Here is a 25040-nt window from a genome sequence, read left to right on the forward strand (position 1 = left end):
TTTAAATGTAAGGATGGAACTTGCATATCGGTGCTTTTAAGATGCGATGGCTTTAGAGATTGTCCGGGCGATGGTAGTGACGAATTAGAATGTCGTAAGTAGCATTCATTATTTACAAACTTACATGTTTCGGTCGTATTATTACACCTTTTAGAACTATCTACTAACCAAGTATATACAATTTAATTCCGATAGCATGCAGATCAGATCAATGGCAATGTGATCACGGTAATTGTATCAAACGTAGTAAGCGGTGCAACGGTCGAGTCGACTGTCCTACTGATAGATCCGATGAGAGGAATTGTGTTGGTAAGACACATTAACCATATATTCAAATCTAGCATCTCATTATAATATCGTTTTTCTAGAAAACCTAAGAAAATCACAATTAATGTATTGTTAACTTTAAGTTTGCATGTATTTCCAGCGAATGCGTATTTCAAATGCAGAAATGGCAAGTCGATACCCGAAAATCAGAGGTGCAATCGTCGTTACGATTGCGACGCTGGCGATTATTCCGATGAACAAAATTGTCGTAAGTTTGTGAAAATTTCCTAGGCGTCTTGTTCTGCCTTCTTCGTTCTTTGTTTCTTTTCTCTACATCCGACATTATTTTCTCTTTGTTTTTTTTTTTCATAGCATTTTTTCTCTACTTCTGTTTCTTTCAGCACAATCAGTGATTCATCATTCTCCTTTTTCTTCTTCTTCATCCTCACTTCCTCCTATTGAACGATCAGCATTTATTGTATGTCTTCCTGAATAAAATTTCTTATAGGAATAGTTGAGAATGTTGTAATAAAAAATAATATTTTACCGTTCAGCATGTGGTGACGGCGACTTCAAGTGTGACAATGGTTACTGCATACCTGCATACAAAAAATGTGACAGAACGCATGACTGTCAGGATGGTTCTGACGAACGACAATGCACTTATGGTTTGAAAACTTTCAAAATACCTCTATACCCACTTAGTGTTCCCACTTAGAGTAGAGTAAATATATAATTTAATGGTGATGGTTACATATGAATGTGCCGCCCAGATGCTTAAAGCACGATAGTAGTTCAAAATACGTATTATTGCAGTGCTTGCTTGCTAACTTAATATTTTATTATATAAATTAGGTAGTTAAAGCTTCTACACCTTGTTTTGTTTTATTTTAAAGCAAACACAAATTTTTTTCAATCAAATTCGATCGTAAATAGTTTCGAAATTCCAAAAATTATTGTAAAAAACAAAAAAGAAGTGTTCGACCGAAGGTCCGTCTTTAAATTTTCCTTGTTTTTTTATGAGGTTCACTTGTTTTCGACTTTGCTTGAATTACTTTAATTTTTGACAAGTATTTGCGTTCATAAAGTATTTAACATTTTAATGTAAACTTAGTTGTAAAATATAAATTGAAGATGATGTAAACCAAGACGCAATGTTAATTTTCTATTTAAGCTTTAGTAATAAAATCAAAATATTATCTGGCTACAGACGCATACTTTCGTTCGAATACTGATTGGTATAGAAGCGATAATAAATTTTAATCGTAACATAATTTTAACAAAATCCTATAAGAGCGAAAAAATGAACTGACTCTTAATTTTGGTTACGGCATATATTATATTATGGCAGGCACAGAATGCATGGCTTATCAATATAAATGCTCGCGTGGAGAATGCGTTCCGGCGGATTCGTGGTGCAATGGAACTCGGGAATGCTCAGACGGCTCAGACGAAAAGAACTGTCCCTGTAAAAGAGGCCAGTTCAAATGTCACGACGGGTCTTGCATTAATATTTCCAAGAGATGTAACGGTTACACTGATTGTCAACCTTACGGTGAAGATGAAGTCAATTGCGGTAAGTTGAACGGGAGCTGAGCCTTTGTTATAATCTAGATGTCGTTCGTTACTTCGCCCATGTTCCTTGTACAAATGTTCGTGCTCTTTTGGAGTTAAAGGAGGTTTTATTTGCGGAGTCATTGTCGTCTTTGGATATATTACGTAACGCTGTAATGGTGTTTTGGTTGTAATAAATTTATTACTTCTACAATTACAATTATTAATGTAAATATAAAACGACACTAGTCACACCAAAATCAATTCAATGCATTAGGCACGTGCATGACGAGAACGTTTGCATGATAAATTTAAGTACATTTGTTTATTTATGACGTTTTGATATAGGTAAGTATTTTTATATAACTTCGTTCATATACATACATATAATCCAATAAATGTGTTAAGTAAATTTTAAGTTTGAATTTCTGTTTTACTGTGTATTGATTATTTGTGTCATATATTAAGTAATACTTTAGGGGCGCTTTTATTTGTAAAGAAGCTAAGAATACTATTAAGAGAATAGAGGATAATGTGACTGGCTTTTGCAGCTCCGTTGCGCTGTCCAGCCGATAGCTTCACATGCGATCCTGGCTCCAGAGTTTCCTGTGCTAAGCGATGCGACGGCATACAAGAGTGCGACGCTGGTGAAGACGAAGATGGCTGTCCTGGTAAATACATAGAATAGCTAACTTCATTTATTGGCGATTGGTAATTCAGACTTTCATCGATTTGATGATTAAATCATGGTACCAACTGCCCCACGTATATTATCTTGCTGTGTGTCTATTTAGTGGACACCCAAAAAGTAAAATCGACATCATAAGACGTACGAGCTGAGGCAAATAAATTAGTATCCTGATTATTTTTGGTGTTCATAATTTTAGAAATATCATATTAATTATTTACCATTTAAATTGAATTTGTATTATGATTGCTAACTGCTAATGCGAAAGTTTTACCAAAAAGTGGCAAGCGAATAATTTAATTAGGTGGAACTTAAATTAATCAGCGTTATTTGTTTACATTTGAACATCGACATACAAAGTCATACCGGCGCTATTTCTTTTGTTGGTGTTTTAGGTTATACAATTTGATTATGTTTCTTTTAAAGAGTGCAATCACATATGCGACGGCAAGTGTCTAGAAGATAGTAAGATCTGTGACCAGATCGCCGACTGTTCAGACAGCTCCGACGAGAAAGACTGTGACGAGTGCGACGGACCGAATGACTTCAGGTAACACTAACTTGCTTTGATGGTAATTTAAAATGTTTCAAGTGCATTGCGACTGGTGTTGATCTATGCATTGAATACTGCTATTTACTTTCGGTAATGCAATGCGAATCAAATGCGATATACATGTTTCCATAGCGAAATGCTGGTGTTGTTTGCGCGACTTTTTTTATTTGATCTTATTTTTGAAAGCCATCATCTGTTAAAAAAGATGAATTATTTATTAACTTATGTACTATAACTCGTCTTCAAGAACACGTGGTATATGCCGTTCTTTGTTTGGTTATAGATGTAAAAATGGTGAGTGCTTAAACGCCGCTCTGCGCTGTAACGGCGTTCCTGAATGTTCCGATTACAGCGATGAACACGATTGCAATGTGACCATGATCTCAGAGTCATGTAAGTTATAAAATATTTCATACTCTCTTCCTATTATATATCCAGGGTCGTCTTAACATACTTTATTTTCAGCTGGCTGCAATGAGAACCAATTCCAATGCCGAAATGGTATATGCATCGACAAACAGTTTTTCTGCGACGGAAATCCAGATTGTACCGATAGCTCTGATGAAGAGAATTGCCGTGAGTATTTTATACTGATTTTTTAAACAAAAACATCTAATTTATATAACGCTTCCTAACATTAAACAGCAAAAAGGAAATAGAATACAAGAAGCACGTCAAAGTAACGTACATTTCTGTTTTCCACGCGGCTCAATGCACTAAACACGCTTCGGAAACTGGGCACTTAATTCACGCCTACTTATATCTAAAAAAAAAAAACAATTTATTTGCACCTAATACTAACAGCACATTTTAGACACAATGCATTATAATACTAATTGAGTTTTAGACAAACATAAAGTATGTACAAAACTTTGATGAGACGAACATATAGGGTCAAATATTGTTATTAATATTGTATGAAAATTGAAACTTAGCTGATATACAGCGTGGTTCATGATGAGGCCGTCCCGTCCGGCGATTGAGACGACTCCGTGTCACGAATCAGAATTTACGTGTTACGACGGTCGCTGCATCCCGCACATACGGCGATGCGACAATATCTATGACTGCTCGGACTTCTCAGACGAGCAAAACTGTTACAACTCGGGTATTCACATACCAGTGTTACACCCTTCGTTATGGAATGTTGAATGTGTGTTCGAAAATTACATGATTGTGGTATTCCAAAGCGGCATATCATACTGGAGCCCTAGATCAGAATATCCCTAATGCTATGTTATTATTGTTATTTTTATCTTTGTACTTAATTAGCGCACCTATATTTTACACAGCATGTTATAATCCTAATTATAGTAGTTGTTTATACATAGAAAAGAATAGAATTAATATTTTTATACTAGGTATATAGGTTTTTTATCAAATATATAACTGCATGACGTTCTGAAATTAGAATAGTGATCATGTTTTGTAACTGATACTAATAATAATATTCTATAATAGAAAACATTAGATGCTTTTTGAAAACAGTGTAGCTACAAAATATATACATATTTTATAATTGAAAATAGATAGATATATTTTTTTAATAATATTGATATTGAAATATGCTAATTAAAAAATAATCCAAATATAATAATATGTTTCAGCATGCGAAGATGGATACTGGCAGTGCTTTTCTGGTCAATGCATACCTTTCAGTGGATACTGTAATGGCTACCCAGAGTGTTCGGATGCATCGGATGAGAGCGAATGCCCCACCACCTTTAAGCCATTCACAACGGCTAATCCCACTTACGATTCAACCCCACCTTATCCTTACCCACCCTACCAGCCAATGACAACACAGCGACCGATCTACACCACATCTTCGGTTTCTAACGACCCGTATATACCGAATATAAACCAAGGTAACAATTTTGTGTTTAACTTTCGAATAATGAAATGTTTAATAAAAACTCAATTCACATTTAGTACTCTTAGAAATGCAGTACGTTTTCCCCAAGGCACTTAGTCATGACATTTTATAGAGTAACTACTGAAATTTCTTTGATAGATTTAGTAAAATCAAGTGAACATTAGCCACCAGAAACCCCTCTTGCAATATTGGAATCACAGAAGAAAAAATACAGTTTCTTAGATGTAAATATTATCTATATATTAGGATGCGGCAAAAATCAATGGCGTTGTGAGAACGGGCCTTGTATAGATTCTCGTCTTCGATGTGACGGTCACGTAGATTGTCCACATGACGACACAGACGAGCTCGACTGTCCAGCTGGCAGTAAGACCAACTCGATCTTGATAATAAAACTGCTTGAACTGATCCGTTTGCGATGAGAATATTCAGATACGGAATGACTTCGCACTTTGAATTTTCTCCCTCTCCTATGACGCGGTCTGGAGATCTGATTGAGAAACATCTTCTAACGATCACGTGAATTTACTTAAATCATTTTATTAATTAATTACTATAGTATACTCAATATTTAAAGAACGTATGTATCAAGAAGATGTTTTCCAATGTCCTTAGTTGACTGAAATTAATTAATCGTATGCCACAGTGATTAACGCAGATTTTAATACTATTAAATTTTAATAATAACAGCCTCCGTTTTGCTAAGAACGGTCTATTAAACAATGAGAATTATTTAATATTTTAACTGAAAATGCATTATATAAGCGTGTTTAATAGCTAACCAAATGTGTACAGATCATTACAGTACTGTTACTTTATTCAAAAAACAATTTTTCATCTTACGCATGTGTGTGTTTTCTTTTTGACGTTTGCTCATATTTATCAAAACACATATATGTATATATATATACACATATATATATGTCATCAACATCTCATCCGTAAGAAAAAGGAATTGTTTGTTGATTATAGTAACAGCATGAAACGTACTAAGCTATCAATATAAAAATGCTCGTTTTTAAGATGGGGTTCATTAATCCTAATTTTAGTTCACGTGATATTTTTTTTATTAAAAGCTATGTTAAGAGATTATTTTTTATTATAGCGCCCATTGGCCTGGATCTCAAGACTTACCCGGATCAGCAAACCGTTCGCAACGGTGAGTTAACTATTATTTAATGATTAATTAACGATCCTATACAAATAATTTTCGCGTATATTTTTTTTATAAAAATATTTGCTGATGTTGAATTTATATTTTATATCACATTGCAAAACACAATTTGCCACAGTTGCTTTATTTATACTTTTTATATTCAATGTTTTATATCCCATAAACAAAGTAAGTACTTACATACGTTTAGTAATGATGATTCTAAACATTTCTCCAATCCGACGAAAGGCTTGGAAGTCAGGTGAGCTTATAATCGTTGGGCATAACATTAAAATTAGTAAGCCTTAATAAAATTATATCATTTATATCTTTAGATGTATTTTAATCGACGTTCCCTTTTTGTTTTTACTTTAAGTGAACATTTCAAACTATTAATTCTATTTAAAAAGATTCGATTTTTTTATCTGTAAGAGGTAATAGAAATACTTAATAAATTAAACATTTACACTCTTTTTAAAACAACATTACTATAGGTTTAGTGATCAATTTAACACCTATGTTACTGAGGTGGTGGATTTAGTAATAATTTTAAAATAAATTTATTTAAATAATATAATAATATTCTATAATTCTTTCATGGTGGTGGAACAGCCGATTATGGTGAGTCAGTGTATCTATATTTGGGTGCACTAAGGGTTTTAAATTAACTCTTAATATTTTTTTGGATTGACATTCATACATACATATTTAACAGATGATTTTTTTGGCTTCATAATCAGTTTTGGCGTTTATATTTATAATATATAACACTATGTATGTATATTAAAACTTTTTTATAAAAATATATATATACAACGCTATTTATTAATTATAAAACACATCTATGGAAACAGGATTAAGTTTCTATATTTTATTCGTCACGTCGCGCTGCAAATATCTTGAGAATTGTATACATAGAGAAGTACATAGTGTCTTTAAGCGTAACTTAGTTCTTATATATATACTTAAGATAAATCTTCAGCATCAATATAAATATCTTTCAAGAGATTATTAGTTCACTTCCACTTTAGAATTAATTATTTACATAATAACTACAGAGAAACATCGTTGAATTTAACACTTGCTAAAAGACATTCGTCTAAGTAAAATCATAAATTTGACAAGTCGCTTTTATTGTTATTAGTAATAAAAAAAAAGTTATATATCTATATTCGTCGATAACCTTATATAATTATGTATTACACATAATGTTTTTTTTTTTGTATTTTTTCAGTAATAAATACTTAATAATATAACTCTCATCATTAATATTTATTGAAGTCAAATTCAAAATTGAGACCAAAATGAATATGCTTATTATTATTTCAAAATTCATTGGTATTTTAATAAAAATATTAAAGTAATTATGTGAAGCTACCGCACGTAAAAACGTCACGGGATCCTGATGTCACACGTTGCACGTCACGACACCGCTATGTGATAAATAGCACGTGACACGATCGTGCAGTGGATTGTTAGATCGTTACGGTTTCATGACGTTGTCGTGACGTGCAACGGTGCGATATCGGCGACGTGACAACTTTAAACCTGTCTGTGTGGTAGCCCAAACACATTGGTAATAATTATTATATCTGTATCATCAGGTTATAAAAACTCTTAATCATTATTTTGTTATCACTGGGAATACATCGCATGTAATTTTACATTAATTGATAACAATTATTCGATAGATTTAATTTGCTATCTCTTAAGTTTGTCAAGGAAAATATATTAATCAATCACAATGGGACAAAATTATATATGTACACTATTTTATGAGTTTGACAAAGAATTCAATTTACTGATTCCATAATATTAACTTTTTATACATTTTTATAAAACATATTATTAATATACAACTATTATTCGTTGGGTTTAAAATTTCGTTTATATATTCAAATGGTTATTTAGCATCTAAAGGACTTAGTTTGAGATGGCGCATTATTGGCATTTGATTGATCGAGACAGGCAATTCCGCCTCAGCTCTAATGCAACGGAATGCATGCTTTCCACGGCATGGTGTCGACCTCTAGCGACATACAATGGACCACAAGTAGTGGAAACTTATCAAGGACTGTTTACATTATGATTAATTGAACAAAAAGATATGGCTGCATGTACGCAACAATGGTTTTGGGAGTACATTTTTGTATAAATAAGTAAATAGCATCATCATTATAGGTGGTGACGTGGTATTCTCGTGTCGAGACGAAGGATTACTCCGAGCGCCCGTGCGCTGGATAAGAGAAGGTGGTAGATCCCTGAAACCTGGTTCCACTGATAGAAATGGACGTCTCGAGTTAACCCAAGTGACTGTAAGTCTGTCCATAGAAATATTGTAAATAGTAACTTTAAAAATACTTTTTATAAATTATCAATAAACAATACAAAACATGTTTGGATATAATCTATATTCTATGACATTATACATAAAATAATATATTGTTACGTAACGTTGTTTTTGTAACGTTAATAGACTTCGACGCTGTATATGACCTATTTAAGGATGTTTTTTGCTGAAGTTAATATAAAAACAAGCTTAATCATCACCTGGGAATACTATTATCGTAATTTTTCTCATATTATAGTCGGCTGACAGTGGAGTCTACATTTGTCAAGCACCACGTTATTTGGGAAAGCCTGGATCGGAACTTAGAGTTACTTTGATAGTTGAAAATGCCCGTAAGTTATATATATACATTGAATCTTTACATTTTTTTCACCATTTCTAAAAATTTGGTATAAATTTGAACCTAAAATATACATTCAAATGTGATTATTATTTTTTAAGACAAGATGCTCTCTCTTCCAGAATCAAGTACACACAGAACGCCGTACACATTCTGTCTACCGAACCAAGCTACATGCGGTAACGGACAATGTATTCCAAATACAGCCGTTTGTGATTCAAGAAGAGACTGTTCGGATGGATCTGATGAAGAAAATTGCAGTAAGTAATAAATATAAAACTACGCTATTGTAAGCGCAGCTGTATTTCGGAATGCTCGGAGATAAAACGTCTTCGTTCTTGCAAAAATGAGACGCAGGACTACTTCTATTTGATAGCTTTTGATTAAGATCTACATAATCCTTTTTATAAGTAAACGATAAATTGATGTCAATTCAACTCTTTTCCTTATTGACTTTTGCAATTATAACCTTTAGGTCTGTCTTAGGTCTGACCCTATTGTCTGTCTCATCTATAAAATCTAACATAAAATAGAAGCAGTATTAAACTATTAACGATGGAAATTTATCAAATCGATAAAAAATTCCAGACCGCAACGGCATGTGTGAACCAAATGAGTTCCAGTGTGCTAATCGCAAGTGCGTCTTGAAGACCTGGCTTTGTGATAACGACGATGATTGCGGGGATGGATCCGATGAACTGAACTGCGTAGCTACCGACCCCAATCAGCAATGCCAACCTTATGAGTTTGCTTGTGCCAGCAATGATCAATGCGTTCCTAGGAGTTTCCAGTGTGATACCTACAAGGATTGTTTCGACTCGTCTGATGAACTCGGCTGCAGTAAGTTTTAAAGTTAACATCTCTTATCGGATTCCATTTATTTATAATTATTTAGTTTTTTTTTCTTATTTGACGAACGAGCACAAGGTCACACAATCACGTGAAATCTGATGAAAATTTTATTACACTTTGTTAATAACATAATTTTATTACGTTCTATACTGTTATTTATATATCAATAACAATATATTATTATTATTATATTCTAGTACCGGTGCATATAACAAGGTCTCCAGCTCCATCTAACGTTAAATTAAACCCTGGTGATACCTTGACCCTTGTCTGCGAAGCCGTTGGTGTTCCAACGCCTCTTATATCTTGGCGTCTCAACTGGGGCAATGTGCCTGAGAAATGTACTTCTACTAGCGTAAATGGTATCGGAACACTAACCTGTCCAGATATGCAGGTAAGTTTAAAATAACAAAGGACATAATATTCTTTTAATTAAAATGTAGCAAATTACATTTAATTTAAACATACTGATTCAAAATAATTCTTGGACAGGAAATATAAAATTCCTAGACTTTTCAAAGAAAATATGCTAGTAACAATATTGCGTTAAATTTAAGAAAAAAAATTTAATCTCGTCGATTTGCAGTCGGAAGATAGCGGTGCTTACTCCTGTGAAGGTATCAACAACAAGGGTACAACATTCGCTGCCCAGGACGCCATTGTTTACGTAAATAGAACTGGAGGAGTGTGTCCAAATGGATACTTTAACAGGTAAATAGTGTACTTGGATTAGATCGCCTCAGCCATATTTTTTTACACATAAATGCTTACTAGTGATAGGACAATGAAGTAACGACTATATTAATGATGTTTTGTTTCAGCGAGGCACGATCACAAAACGAATGTATCCGATGCTTCTGTTTCGGAAAATCAACCCAATGTCAAAGCGCTGATCTCTTCATATTTAATATGCCGACGTTGCTCGGTGAGGGAGGTACTAGACTAGTTGGAGTTAACCAAGACTATAACGGAGACGTTCAGGTCGACAAACAGCAAGTCATCACTAACCAATATTACTACCAACCATTGAAGAATGGAGCAACGGTTTGTTGAAAATGTTTATCTATTAATTGGTCATTTTTGACCACTAATAAAGTACTTATCATTATGAAAAATTCCAGGTAACAAAATTAGAGCACGTGACTTGGTCTAGAAATACTGGTACACACCCATACATTACACTACCAGAAACATATAATGGTAATCAACTCACATCATACGGTGGCCACATAAAGTATAGAATCACACCCCACTTCTCTAACCGATATGGTGGTAACGATAACATTCCTGATGTCATTATTTTGGTAAGCTATAATTTTAAATAATTTTCGTAAAGTATTTTCAAGTATTTGATGATATATCAACTAATTATAATAATTTCTAGGGTAAATATCAAACTTTAGTTCACAAAAGTCGCAACGATCTTTACCGCGATCCCTACATAAGCGCTCGTTTGACACCTGGAAATTGGCAGAAACCAACATCTCGAGGACTAGTATCAGCTTCACGAGAAGACATAATGATGGCGTTAGTATAATCATATATATATTATACAATGATATGTAATTTAAAAAATAATCAATATTATTCTAAAATTATATCGTTTATTAAAAATAATTACAGATTGGATGATGTTGAACTAATACTCTTGCGAGCTGACTCAAATAACGCCGGTGTTAATATAACTGAGTTCACTATGGAATCTGCTCAAATGAGTAATGTGGGACTCGGAGCTGCCAGTCTGGTCGAAGAATGTTCGTGCCCATCAGGTTATAAGGGACGATCATGTGAGGTGAGCACAATATCAACATATTATTTGAAAACTTTACTGTCATAAGTCAAAGTGTCTATTTACTTAAGATTTTTATATTGTTTATATCTAATCACATGATAAAATCACATAGAAATGTGCCGATGGATTCGAAAGACAAAACCTTGGACCTTGGAACGGTACATGCGTACCAAAAGCTCCCTGCCCGCCACTCACCTACGGCGACCCGAGCAGTGGTGGTGACTGCAAACCCTGTCCGTGTCCATTGACAAACAGAGGCAATCAATTTGCGAGCTCTTGCTCAATTGGCCCGAGAGGAGATGTGATCTGTGATTGCCAACCAGGGTACGTTTAAAAATGTTAATCTCTTTCAGTTACTAAGTTACTTATCAAAAATGTCATTTTTATTAATTTTTATTTTATTTTCACAGATATGAAGGACCTGATTGTAGTTACTGCGCTTCTAATTACATCGGTAATCCATTGTTAGTCGGTGACTCTTGTAGACCTAAACCAGCAGACCCTCAATGCAATCCTCTAGGAACCAGCCAAGTTCGTCTTCCTGATGAATGTGTATGCAAAGAAAATGTCCAGGGACGCTACTGTGACCAATGCAAAAACGGCTCGTTCTACCTGTCCGACGACTTCAGGTTAATTTTTACTACATCTATAATCACTTGAATAGAATAGATTGTATCTTGTTTACTGGCATGATTTTGGTTGTTCATGTTTCATTTTGTACATTGATATATTTTAAATTAATAATAAATTATCCGTTTGGTATAATTAATAATGACGTTTCGTATTTTTTTACAGACATGGTTGCGCTCTTTGCTTCTGCTCTGGAGTTTCACAGCAATGTATGATCAGTAACTTGCGTCGTAAAACTACGACAGTACGTTTCAATGTACCACAAATAGTCAACCAAGTAAAATTGTACAAGAGCGCGCCAATAGGACCTGCTGGTTCAGTCAGATATAACGTCCCCGTAGAAACAGACTTGCAACCTGAACTCGTTAGAGGAGAGATTACCGTAAACAACTTTGAACGTTCTCAACCTTCCATCTTATACTGGAGTCTTCCTGTCAGGTATGTTATATAGTGTTATTATAATAAAAACATTACAGTGGTCAATTGCTGAATATTGTTAAAAATAGTAAATAATATTAATTTGCCACCAGGAATGTACTTATTTTGTCATATTTAATGATTATTTTAACTAATGTTATTTTAACTTTTTAGTTTTGCTGGAGATAAAGTTACAGCCTACGGTGGATACTTATCATACGAGCTTCGCCACGTACCTACATATGGCGGTTTGAAAAACACGGCCGCTGATGTTCAACTTATAAGCGTAAGTTACGGATTTTAAGGGCCAGTACCTTGCCATTATGGGCAATTCTTGGATATGTGCAAATATTCATCAACAAGCATTTTAATATGTTTCAATAAGCTCCAGGCTTTCTCCTTAAAAGAAGAGCAAATCTTAATCCAACAATGGGAAATTTACAATCTGTTACTTAATATTTAAAAAAAAATAAAATATACCATAACAAATAAAATGTTTACAGGACAACAGTTTAACTTTCCACTACTTCGGTAACTTTATGCCAGCAAGCGACGGATATTTAAATGCCAGCGTTCAATTCTTAGAAAAGGGATGGCAGAGGTAAATATTGTTTACAATGATATATAATTTCAGTAATAAGGTTTAATTTATTAATTATTTATTTTATTTAAATAGACCCGATGGCAAACAAGTTTCCCGTGAACATTTCCTGCTCGCTCTAGCCGATGTGAAGACTATTTTGATTAAAGGAACGTACACAAGCAATACAGATGTTGCTTCAATTGAGAGCGCTAGTATTGATACAGCTGAGCCCGACGGCGATGGTCCAATGGCACAGCACGTAGAACAGTGCCAGTGTCCAATGGGCTACATTGGAACATCTTGTGAGGACTGTGCTCCAGGATACACCAGGTCATTAAAATATCATCGTTGTCATATTAAAGTTTCATATTTTTTATATATAATCGATTCTATAGTTAACATACAATTAAATAAGCTCATAATTCAACGTTTGTACTTTGGATTCTATTCCCATGAATGGTTTCTTTAAGTTATGGAACTTAAAAGAACCATTGAAATAATTTCTGTTTTTGTTTGGTCCGACCTGTAAATAATTCAGACTTTTAATTACAGAAGTTCAAGTGGACTCTATTTAGAACACTGTGGTCTTTGTGACTGCAATGGTCATTCAACCATGTGTCATCCAGAGACGGGTGTATGCTATGTAAGTATTACACGTCAAGACGTATACAATTATTGTCATACACATTTTCCTACTTACAAGAATTTTTCTTTAAAGATCACTATGAATAAAAAATTTTAGATTATTTAGTGTCCTTGCTAATTCTTGATCACCTCGAATTTGTTGGCAACTTATTTTATATATTGTTTTTTTGTGATTTTTAGGATTGTGCTGATAACACGGCTGGTCCAAATTGTGAATTCTGCAAGGATGGCTATCAGCAAGACCAAAACAACAACTGTGTGCCTATTGACAATACACCAAAGCCACTTATATGCAAGTGAGTATTTTACTTAGCAATTTTTTGATCTTCGCTTTACATAACCGTCAGTATAATACTGTTTGTGCTAACTTATTGGCTATATTGGCTAGTTTATAAAGCTACCGATGGGTTCCTGGATCCAATCCGCTATCGGAACTATAAAAAATGTTTTGGGTTTGTCGAACAAGGATTTTTTTACAGTATTTGGAGTTTGGAACTTGGCAGCGTCCATATTAACGTAAACAATGAAACAAATCAAATCTTTTAGTTTGTTTTTACCAGAATTGCATCATGTCGGATTATGAAATTAAATTAATTTACGATTACTCTGCATTCTAGTTTTAATGAGTCCTATATGATCAAAGTCTTTTACCAAGTTGTCATCATCCCCATCATAATTATATAAAAATGTTATACTAAGTTTTTATATATAATGTGAGATCATTTTACATCTAATATATTAATACAAAACAACTGTTTCTATGTCATGTATGTATTGAATCAAATCACAAATATATAATGCTTTCGCAATATTTCAGCTGTGATCCAAGAGGTGAAGCCCTTCCTTGTGATTCTTCTGGACGTTGTCAATGCAAACAGAACGTTGAAGGCGAAGGCTGCGACCGCTGCAGACCTGGCACATTCGGTCTTGACCACAATAACCCACTCGGATGCTTCTCATGTTATTGTTCTGGTGTCACTAAAGATTGTCACGAAGTAAGTAAAAAAAAATTATAGACAACAGAAAAATATTAAAGAAAAAGTACACTGTAAACGTAAACAAAATATAGATGATGTGGCAAGATAAAACACAAGAGGCAATATGTGTGAATTAGACCAAAGTAAACTACTGCGCAAAGAAAAACTAATTTATAGCTAAGGCATTTGCTGATCTTCGGATTATAAAAAAACACACACTGTATACAATAATACAAATTATAGCCATGTCAAAACATTTGAAATATAAATCGAAATATTGAGTATACATTGAAATATTATAACAATATTCTTCATTTCAGGCCAGCCATTATTCAAGAATACCACTGGCTGCACCTATTTTCGGTGAATCCTACGGCGGTTACACTCTTATGGATTTAAATGCTGACCAAGTCATTAATGACCAATTTATACCATCACCTAAAGAGAGTGAACTTACGTATGTCTTCTCATCCATACCCTACGATGAGCTGTACTGGTCCTTACCTGTTTTCCCAGGTATTTTTTTACAATATAATATTTTTTTAATCGGTATTACGTACAGCTTTTATAATACAACGCTTCCGATTTATTTCTACAGGAAATCGAGTTCTGTCCTATGGAGGCACTCTATCACTTACACAGAAATTCCTCAGTGGTGATCCCGAAGAATCTACACCTGGTAGGGATGTTGTTCTCGTTGGAGAATTCCTCTCAATTTACTGGAGCAACCCCACTACTATGAGATCTGGCGAAGCTTTGGTAAATTACTAATATTTATGATTACTGTATAGCTAAATAATAAAATACAACACTATTAAAATGCAAAATTATTCTTTACAGAGCTATCAAGTTCCATTACGTGAGACCAACTGGTACAAAATGAACTCACCCGAAGCGGCTAGTCGTGATGAATTTATGTCTGTGCTGAGGAACCTGAAAAGAGTGTTAGTCAGAGCTACGATTGCTGAAAATATTACATCTACTGCAATTGCTGATGTTTCTATGGATACTGCTGTCGAGAGTTATGACGCTGCAGCCCCAGCAGCTAAGGGTGTTGAGGTAGCTTGAAATAATAACTGTCACATACTTATATTAAACAATAATATTGCTTTATCAGAAAATAATATTACTTTCATATTTTTATAGGTATGCATGTGCCCAGAAGGTTACACTGGCACTAGTTGTGAGAACTGTGATGCTGGTTTCTATAAGGACAGGACTGGATACTGCAGACCGTGTAACTGCAATGGCCACGACTGCAAGCTGGTTAGTTACGACGAAGTCGTTTGCAACTGCCGACTACCATTCACCGGACCTGATTGCTCCACTGTTGGTAAGTTACAAGACCGGTCAATTATTCCAGTTATTTATTGTAAAATTTTAGGTGTCTTTACCAAATTTTCAGTACATTTCCCAATGGAAACCAATTTCAAAAAATAAATAAATCGCTTAACATTAAATTACAGTAAATTTAATAACTTAGAACGAAGAATAGACATTATGTACTTAATTAATTTTATGACCATTAGGCCTAATCATGGAACTCCACCCCACTATTCACGACAAATATCCAATGTGGTCTGTAGTTCAAGTTACGTTTACATGCAAGTACAGGGCACCTGAGCCCTTGAGCATTCAATTTTACTTCGAGGGACGTGCGATTCAACCCGGAAAAAGTTATACTGAATCGAGACTTACCAAAGATGGTTGGCTTGGTGAACACGTATGGCATACCCATTGGAATACAAAAAGACAGGGAGAGGTTTACGAATGTCGAACGATAACTGCTAATGGATTCACATTAGGGGTATTATCTACCACTTTACCAGAAAAAGGTAGTCTTGACCGACAAGGTTTGGTACAATCATTGTCCAGCTGTGTGTTTCAGCTAATACCGTCTCGCTTTATCGATATTTCATATTCGTATGTGATACTCCTGTCGAACAACGTTGACAAGATTCAATGTTAGGAAAGCAGAATACTAATACCGTGCCGTTCCGTTCATTTTCAGTTATTTGTTCCGTATGTAAATCATAACCAATTTAAATATGTTATTCGTTCTGTTTAAAGCGTAACTTTGTAATGTGTCAGTAAAGTCGTCGTAATTGGAAGCCACTGTGTCGTCGATGCTATTTCCACAATTTGTAACTGTCGCTATTACATCAAGCTTACTCTGATTATAATTTATTGATACAATATTTAAATTATTTGCTTAAAATTTTCATATTCAGTAAAAAAAAAATAATGGAAAATAATTGCTAAAATGCTTTCTTACATCATATTGTATGAAGCTTTACTAATGTTGATTAATATGTAATTATAGGTGGTGAGCCAATCGAGACCAGCACCAGACCACAACCTCCACCTCAAAGCACTGTTGTAGTGAAGATCACAAGCCCAACTATCAAGATTCAGAAAGTAGGAAGCACGGTCAACTTCACATGCCAGGCTCAAAGTCGAATGACCACAAACCCTCTACAAGTCAACTGGTATAAGGCTGATGGGTACTTGCCACAAGGCAGGCACCAAATAGATACAAATACTGGATTATTACTGATTATGAACTTGCAAGTATCTGACAGTGGAAAATACATTTGTCAGACTAGTGACGGTATCTCGACGGGTCAAGCCATCGCTACTCTTAAAGTACCAGGTATGCCATTTTATTAATTTATTTTTTTTATTAAATTGAAAATAATTGAATCCATTTTACTTATTGGTTTCATTTTATTAATTTACATGCTTACTTTATTGGAATAGTCGTACCTGATTGGATATTTTATGCAAAAGGTAATTTTGTAATATTTAAACAGCAAAGTTACTAGTAACTATATTGATGGTAAGGATTTGTACAAGGTCGTAAGAATAGATACCGTCCACTCATGTGATCTAGCGGCACCCACCTACCGTCATACTTATTATTTATGAATTGAAATATCTGTGAGCCAATGGAACTATTGTCACAAGGGGCATAACATCTTAGTTATTAAATCTAAGAAATGATAAAAAGAAACATAATTTTATTATATAATTTCAGTGAATGAAATGACATTACCAACTGTGTCAATAAGTCCATCAGTTAAGGAGTACTATGAAGGAGACAGGATTGAGCTCACTTGTGCGACCACTGGCAATCCGGCACCGAGGATCACTTGGCAGAGGGTCGCTAACCGGCCACTGCCTCGTTCCACGGTAACCTATGATGCCTTGCTTATCATAGACGACGCCAATGTTGAAGACTCTGGTGAATACAGGTTAGTCGTTTGATTTAATTACTAAAAAAGTCCTTCGAGTTTATTAAATAGCATCCCTTCGCTCCAGATTTAGAAATCCTACTTACAATTCTCGGATAATAGTTAAATTAAAACACGAGATAGTCTGTTATTTTTATTGTATGAGGAATATGACATTTATGAATGACATATACAACATTTCATCTAGAAATTACATATATTTTTTACTTTAGATGTATCGCATCTAATTCGGCTGGCTCAACTGACCGCACCGCTATTGTAACGGTGAGACCAAAGCCATCTAGACCGCCGAAGCAGAAACTTACAGTTTCGTCATCATCGATCACCATTGACGAGGGACAGAGTACTCGAGTTGTATGTACTGGAACAGCTAACATACCACCTGGAACTATAGACTGGATCAGGTAATATAATGTACCAATGTACGTTTTTTATAATATGTTTTCTTTCGCCGCCGAGCACGAGATGAATAATAAACACAAATCAAGCACATTAAAGTTTGGTCGTGCTGGCCTGGATTTGAATTTGAAATCATCGATTAAGGTGTACGCGTTCTTACCACTGGGATATCTCGTCTCATTCTAGTTTATTAATTAAATAATAACTGTTTAATTTCAGACAAGACGGAAATAACTTCCTGCCTAACGTACGCGCTGAGAACGGAGTCCTTTACGTTGAATTATCGGTTCCCGAGAACGATGGTGTCTACATTTGTCAGACCACCCCGTACATTAACATAAACCCTGAGCTGGTCGTACTGAAAGTCATTCCCAACAGAACACCTTCACCTGCAGAAACATCAAACATTACGCTCTCTGTCAATCAGCTGAAGATACCGACCGGTGGTAGTGGTACTATCGAATGTAGTCCACAAGGATATCCGTTGCCCCTTATTAAATGGACTAAGGTAAGATAATATACATAGTATAACATATTTAGTTTGACATAAAGTCAAACTTTATATCGTTACATATTATAAAAAAATATATTATTTCGTCATGGTATTTAGAGTTATCTCAAATAAATAATTGTTTTATAGTATCAAGAAAGGTTTGGGCCAGGTACGAGTCAAAGAGACAACACTCTAGTCATTACCAATGCGCAAGACAGTGACGCAGGATACTACCTCTGCGAAGGAAACGTCGACGGCAGGACTGTTGTCAGTAGCTACATATACGTTGAAATTGAACGTAAGTTATTATTATATTGTATTATTAATAATAACAAATACAAAATAGGCCGTATAATATAACATAGAAGGTCGACAAGTTCGTTAAGCGAAAATCTGCTGATATCGCAAGCCATAAAGTTTTTTTGTACCAATTTTACCAGGTCGTGAAGCACCTCGAGTTGACATCTACCCTCAGGGCGAAAACTCAGTGACGCTCGGAAGCCAATACGAACTGCATTGTTACGTAAATGGTGGTATACCACCACCAGTTGTCACTTGGGACAGAAACGGCGGAAGACCATTCTCACATCACGTGCAGATACAACAAAATAATAAATTGAGGTCAGTTAAATAAGACTAACTAACTTTCCGTCTCCGATGCAATCGTAATAGCTCGCTTACCCTTGAAACCTGAATATAAATTAGAAAGTGTCGCTGTATGGTGGTAGAGTGGTACCACTTCAGATGAGTCTGAAGAAAAGGCCTCCTATCAACTGAAATTTTATACCTCAGTTATAACTCGTTACTGTTGTCCTTGACGTCTCATATCTTTGAAAACTGACAATATATAAACGGCAGACCATCTTGTCACAACCAAACCGCGTCATAAACGTGGGGCTTTTGATTCCACCATATTCATAACTTTTAACAATTAAATAATGAACCAAATTTTATTAAATATTTAAAACAGTTAGTTGCACGTTAAAACACTTTGCACACACTCACACTTTAAATCTAAAAGATTGTAGACCTACCCAGATGGGTAGGTCTAAACTTACCTGATGGCTAGTCAACACATATTCTTCCGTCAAGCAACAATTTGTAGTATAGTCATATTCCGGTGGGGAGGGAAAGGTCTTCTAGTGTTATGGGTAATATTCCTTATAACTGAATTTATTATAAATAGTTTTTAATAATGTAAGTCGTCATGGATATTTGTACCTTGAAATTTCGTATAACGCTTGTGTGGTAATTTCAAAAACGATCTTAAAATATGAAACAATCTTTTTAGATTCCTTAACGTTGAAGTAAACGATGAAGGCGAGTACACCTGTACCGCGACTAATGACGCCGGCTCCTCGAGTGCCAGCGCTACCATCAAAGTGCGCTCACCACCGGTGATCACCATAACACCTAACAACTACATCCAAGTTTTTAGAGGAGACAGAGTCAATGTTGAATGTCGTGCTGATGGATACCCTGAACCAGAAGTTTCTATTAAATGTAAGTTTTAGGTTTTTATTAGATACATATTACCTAAATAATCAAACGATAGGTAACGTGATGTCATAGATATATTACAATAACTTAATACTCTTGACTTTCAATTATGAAGTTTAATTTAGTGTGTCTCGTTTGATAAAAAAACTAAATTAAGCTGATTGATTTAGTTAAAATATTTTCGTTTGGGTTGTGTGTCAAGCTTTGTTTTTGCGGCTAAGCTTTTTTTATAACAAAAAATATTAATATGAGTTAATAATCATAAAAAAAAATAATTATTAATAATATGATTTATATAGTCTAGGTATCATATGTTGTTATGTAACCGTATATGATAAGATATTTGTTTGCTTCCAGCGGGCTCAGACTTACGTCTGTTAGTACCTCCCTCCCCACGGATAGCGGTGCTTAATATTCAAAATGCAAACGACGACGGCGACTACATTTGCACGGCGACCTCTGCCGCTGGAACCATCGAAGAGCAATTTGTCATCCGTGTAGACAGAGGTGATGGTGGCCTAATTGGTATATATATGTTTTTTTATTTTATTTTTTGTATGTCTTAATTTGTCAATCTTATTTTGTCCATACATATAATAAAATTGTGTCTGTTTATAAAATTAAAATAGCCTTTTTACCCAATGCATATACAAAAAAAAACTTTTTTTTTTTTAATTTTTGTCTGTCTCTCTGTCTGTTTGTTCCGGCTAATCTCTGGAATGGCTGGGGAGATTTTGACAGGACTTCCACTGGCAGATAACTGATATCAGTTATCTGCCAGTGAAATATTATATTAAAAGTATTTTTTGTATTATTTTTAAATATTTTTTTTGTTTAAAAAAACTTTCTTAATGTATGATTTAATGATTAGTATGTATAGATCATATTATATGATCCCACGTCAACGAATTTATAAACATGCGTAATTTTTTTATGAAACAGAAAGCAGTGGAGACAATGGAATTGGCGAAGGCGATTCCTCGTACGATGTGCAGCCGAAGGATATGGTAGTCATCGAAGGCCAGGAAAGTCGAATTAGGTGAGGGGATTCTTTTATCTGAAAAAAATAATGACAAAACTGGGACATTATGAAAATTCATTAATACTTATTATTACTGTATTATTTTCTTCAGTTGTAACGCTTCAGACGAATTCGACGTAGTCTGGACTCGCGCTGACGGAAATCCTTTGCAAAGCAATGCCATGCAAGTAGGCAATGAGCTGATCATTAGAAATGTACGTATATAAACAAATATTTGCGTAGGTGCATAAAAAGCATCAGGCAGGTTATATTTATAGTCATAAGCCATGTCGGCATCCTAGTGTTCAATTGAAAGTGCGAATTTAAATCCGGGCTAGCTCCACTAAATTTTGTATTTAATGGAAATCTTTGTGCAAAAGCCTGAATGTATCAGATCTGCCACATGTTTATACTAACAAGCATTGAAACAACGTTTGCTTAGTAAATCCCAAAATAGTAAAGGCTATGTACTTACTATATATTTATAGGCTTGTCACCGCCCCCACTTTTACCGAAGTTCAATAGTGTCTGTCTTGTGAAATTCTTTATAATTTACATTACTCTCGAGGCTGTTTGTTCATACATTTTATTTTCAATACAGACATCCAAAAGTGATGCCAATGTATACGAATGCACTTTGTACTATCGTCCGACTGGAGAAGCTCAACAATCAGCAAGGACGAGTCTCCAAGTTGTAGCACCACCCACCATTACTCTGAACCCTGCCACCCAGACCGTTCACCCTGGACAGTCGCCTACCGTGGAATGCTTTGTCGAAGGCGATGACATCATTGACGTAATATGGAGATCGAAATATTCAATGTTTTCAAGGTTATATTTCATTCATTTAACATTATAAAAACTTTTATTATATATTTCATCCTTTTGAAATTGATCACACTTGATCAATATCTCAAAAAAAATACGAATATTTCAATTAATTTAAATTCATATTATATTCTAATTCTTCATCTGTTATTATAAAACCGTATCAAAGATTAACCGCATTACAATTTTAGGCGAGTTGAGGTCCGAGATCGTACGTTGATATTCCACAAAATCGAGATCGAAGATGCCGGAGAGTACGAATGTTTTGCGAGAAATAGAGTCGCGAACGCATCTGCCATCGCCGAAGTTAGAGTCAGCGGTAAGTACGCGATAATGTCAAACTTGCTTGATCACATAAATATTTAAGTGCAACAACGAGCACGTAGAAGATGTTGTAACTGTATTTAAAATACACACATTGATTCGAAATCGCTTAGTTTCACAAATGTACAGGTCGCACTCAACGTAATTATTTTGCGCACCTGTTATAATTTGCCATGCTGTGGGAATCCGAATCACGCAAATCACGTAACATAAATAAAACATCGAATGTTTAACATTGCTACTTTACCACTGAATGTGTATGAGGTACAGTCTTGTGCATGTATTAAAAACCATTCATAGAAGAGACGGATCGGGCGACTTCGGTGTCTCGCGATAACGAACAGACCGCGCACGTGGGCTCCGCCGTCAATCTCAGCTGCAATGTTACGCTGCCGAGGCAAACCATCCGCTGGACCAAGGACGGCAACCAACTCCCCAGATCAGTTATTCAGAAGAGCGATGGGTCCCTTTTCATCAGACTCGCCCAGAAAACCGACAGCGGCCTCTACGTTTGCCTCATTACCGACATTTACGGCAGACAGATTAGCAATTACATCAATCTCCACATCGAGGGTCAGTGCGAGTCGGTTGTGATAGCACTCAACTTTCACGTTTGTTTTAACGCTATGCTTGATTAATTATAACCTTGGCATGCTTTTGGGTTTTATTGTTCGTATTCGTTGTGCCTAGTAGTAGTGATATTATATTATATTTATTTGAGAAATTATTAGCTTATTATTTTTATTTACGTAAAGGCAATGAGTGCTTGGAGACACAGTTCAAATGCAACGATGGCAGAAATTGTATAAACTTTGAATTTGTATGCGACGATTACCCAGACTGCCAGGATTCGAGTGATGAGTTAAGCTGTACAATGTTATCGGATTCAAATTATACAACTGGTAAATTTGCATTTAGCGTATTTTCAGGTGTATGTCCCTTGTGCTGTCTCTTTTCGATTGTGTCGTAAAAAACAACACAAACAGAATAAGTAGCAAATATCCGGCAAGAATAATAATAGAGGTGTAATAATGAGAATACATGTTGCTAAATTATTCATAATTCTGTGAATAATATAACGAAGCGAAAAAAATCCTTATGTGTGACTCACGGTCTTCTTTAACTAACTATTCCCTAGCTTTGCATGTTTATGTATGAACAGTTTTTACAATTTTTTCGGTGCATCAATATTGGTTTGAAGGAGTTTTCTAAAATAATATATTTTTTAGACTGGTCATGGTAATAGTTAACAAATTAGGAAGCGTAGACTTATAGTATTAAATATGTTACAGGAACCCGTGTTGAATCTTTGGGACTTGTTGCTATCGATCAGCCCCGAAGACCGTATAGAGTTGGGGATAAGGTCGAAGTCACATGTAGAATGAGATCAAGGGATATTAGAGTTTCATGGGAAAGGTTCAAAACAAAGCAATACGTTGAATCAAGAGTGAGTATGATCAGAGACATTTTAATTTGAAAGTAAATAATAAACTATTAAAACGAATGAAGTAATTCAAAATTTTCCATATTTCCTAGTAATTAGAATTTTACATTGTCTGGTGTTCTGTTACACTTTAAGTAGCACTGGTAGTTTGATATAAAACTAGCTAAGAATAATGCTGTTTTTACATGAAAATATGCCGGCTAAAAATTAAACATTCAGTTTCATAATAGAAAAATCTAACAAGGGCACACCTCAGTCGATATTGGAAAGATTGTTTTAAAAAAGCCTAACCTAATCTGAACTACCAAAACACATACCTTTTCCTTATAGCGAGAAATCAAAGTTTTAGTCACATTTGTTATTTTAAAACAGGGTTTTTTCAAATGACATACTATTAAAACTTCGCATTAGTATAAACAGAAATTAAAGTTCAAACATTAAGTTATGAGTACATCTTTTAAATATTTGTTTTTCACAACTAGGTCTACGGCGATGGAGCAATGCTTCTCATACCAGGAGTACAGGAGTCCGACGCTGATGTCTATAGATGTATCGGTCAAGATCGCTATGGACGTGTTTCTTACGACAATTTCACTCTTGAAGTCATCCCAGGTACTTATATCATCATCACATCATATACTTTACTCAAGTGGCTATTTACAAGCACTTTTGAATCGTCGTTTAGCTACATTAAGTAAGCTTCCACCAGTTCAGAATGAGGTCCGGAAAGAAACTCAATAGTTAGTGACATATTATACAATTATGTATGTATGTAATACATCCTGCCGAATATAAACTACCACATATAACAACTTTACCAGAATCAGTTGTACCAAATATGAAATATCTAAGAAAACAGTCATTGATATTGAAATAACTAAATTCGCAGGACAAAATGAAGCTTCTTACCCAGTAGGCGATAGAGATACGACATACACCGCTCGTTTGGGTGACATAGTCGAAATGCCGTGCAATCACAACCTGGAAGAACCTGTTTCCATCGAGTGGAGACGAGAATACTCTCAGCTTCCTCCTGGCGTTAGGCAAAACGAGGTAACGATCATTTTATATGAAAATGACAATTTATGTAAATCACGCAA

At 34.9% G+C, this 25040-nt stretch overlaps 1 protein-coding gene across 13 annotated transcripts in view; it reads left to right on the forward strand.

Moving 5' to 3' along the window:
- LOC124543189 (basement membrane-specific heparan sulfate proteoglycan core protein) overlaps positions 1-25040 on the forward strand; it is a 140948-nt gene that overhangs the window by 107868 nt on the left and 8040 nt on the right. For 2 of the 13 annotated variants that reach the window (XM_047121276.1, XM_047121289.1), the window contains 52 exons: positions 428-535; positions 822-935; positions 1619-1843; positions 2373-2492; positions 2936-3059; positions 3346-3455; positions 3528-3638; positions 4670-4930; positions 5185-5304; positions 6044-6097; positions 6704-6712; positions 8273-8406; positions 8680-8773; positions 8904-9041; positions 9370-9621; positions 9831-10027; positions 10220-10344; positions 10455-10677; positions 10755-10937; positions 11018-11160; positions 11257-11425; positions 11538-11749; positions 11836-12054; positions 12221-12493; positions 12647-12758; positions 12976-13073; positions 13149-13385; positions 13608-13698; positions 13881-13996; positions 14518-14695; positions 14998-15193; positions 15276-15436; positions 15518-15736; positions 15824-16010; positions 16207-16512; positions 17001-17330; positions 17715-17931; positions 18144-18335; positions 18550-18838; positions 18971-19121; positions 19264-19444; positions 20115-20326; positions 20681-20848; positions 21266-21362; positions 21457-21559; positions 21946-22175; positions 22364-22491; positions 22797-23069; positions 23252-23398; positions 23789-23943; positions 24423-24552; positions 24830-24993. In XM_047121276.1, the coding sequence (XP_046977232.1) occupies positions 428-535; positions 822-935; positions 1619-1843; positions 2373-2492; positions 2936-3059; positions 3346-3455; positions 3528-3638; positions 4670-4930; positions 5185-5304; positions 6044-6097; positions 6704-6712; positions 8273-8406; positions 8680-8773; positions 8904-9041; positions 9370-9621; positions 9831-10027; positions 10220-10344; positions 10455-10677; positions 10755-10937; positions 11018-11160; positions 11257-11425; positions 11538-11749; positions 11836-12054; positions 12221-12493; positions 12647-12758; positions 12976-13073; positions 13149-13385; positions 13608-13698; positions 13881-13996; positions 14518-14695; positions 14998-15193; positions 15276-15436; positions 15518-15736; positions 15824-16010; positions 16207-16512; positions 17001-17330; positions 17715-17931; positions 18144-18335; positions 18550-18838; positions 18971-19121; positions 19264-19444; positions 20115-20326; positions 20681-20848; positions 21266-21362; positions 21457-21559; positions 21946-22175; positions 22364-22491; positions 22797-23069; positions 23252-23398; positions 23789-23943; positions 24423-24552; positions 24830-24993 (8786 nt within the window). The remainder of the gene's footprint in view (positions 1-427; positions 536-821; positions 936-1618; positions 1844-2372; positions 2493-2935; positions 3060-3345; positions 3456-3527; positions 3639-4669; positions 4931-5184; positions 5305-6043; positions 6098-6703; positions 6713-8272; positions 8407-8679; positions 8774-8903; positions 9042-9369; positions 9622-9830; positions 10028-10219; positions 10345-10454; positions 10678-10754; positions 10938-11017; positions 11161-11256; positions 11426-11537; positions 11750-11835; positions 12055-12220; positions 12494-12646; positions 12759-12975; positions 13074-13148; positions 13386-13607; positions 13699-13880; positions 13997-14517; positions 14696-14997; positions 15194-15275; positions 15437-15517; positions 15737-15823; positions 16011-16206; positions 16513-17000; positions 17331-17714; positions 17932-18143; positions 18336-18549; positions 18839-18970; positions 19122-19263; positions 19445-20114; positions 20327-20680; positions 20849-21265; positions 21363-21456; positions 21560-21945; positions 22176-22363; positions 22492-22796; positions 23070-23251; positions 23399-23788; positions 23944-24422; positions 24553-24829; positions 24994-25040) is intronic. The other 11 variants (XM_047121278.1, XM_047121277.1, XM_047121279.1 and 8 more) reach the window with 11 other exon arrangements.

This window comes from Vanessa cardui, chromosome Z (genome assembly GCF_905220365.1).
Source record: "Vanessa cardui chromosome Z, ilVanCard2.1, whole genome shotgun sequence".
In the NCBI taxonomy this organism is placed as follows: domain Eukaryota; kingdom Metazoa; phylum Arthropoda; class Insecta; order Lepidoptera; family Nymphalidae; genus Vanessa; species Vanessa cardui.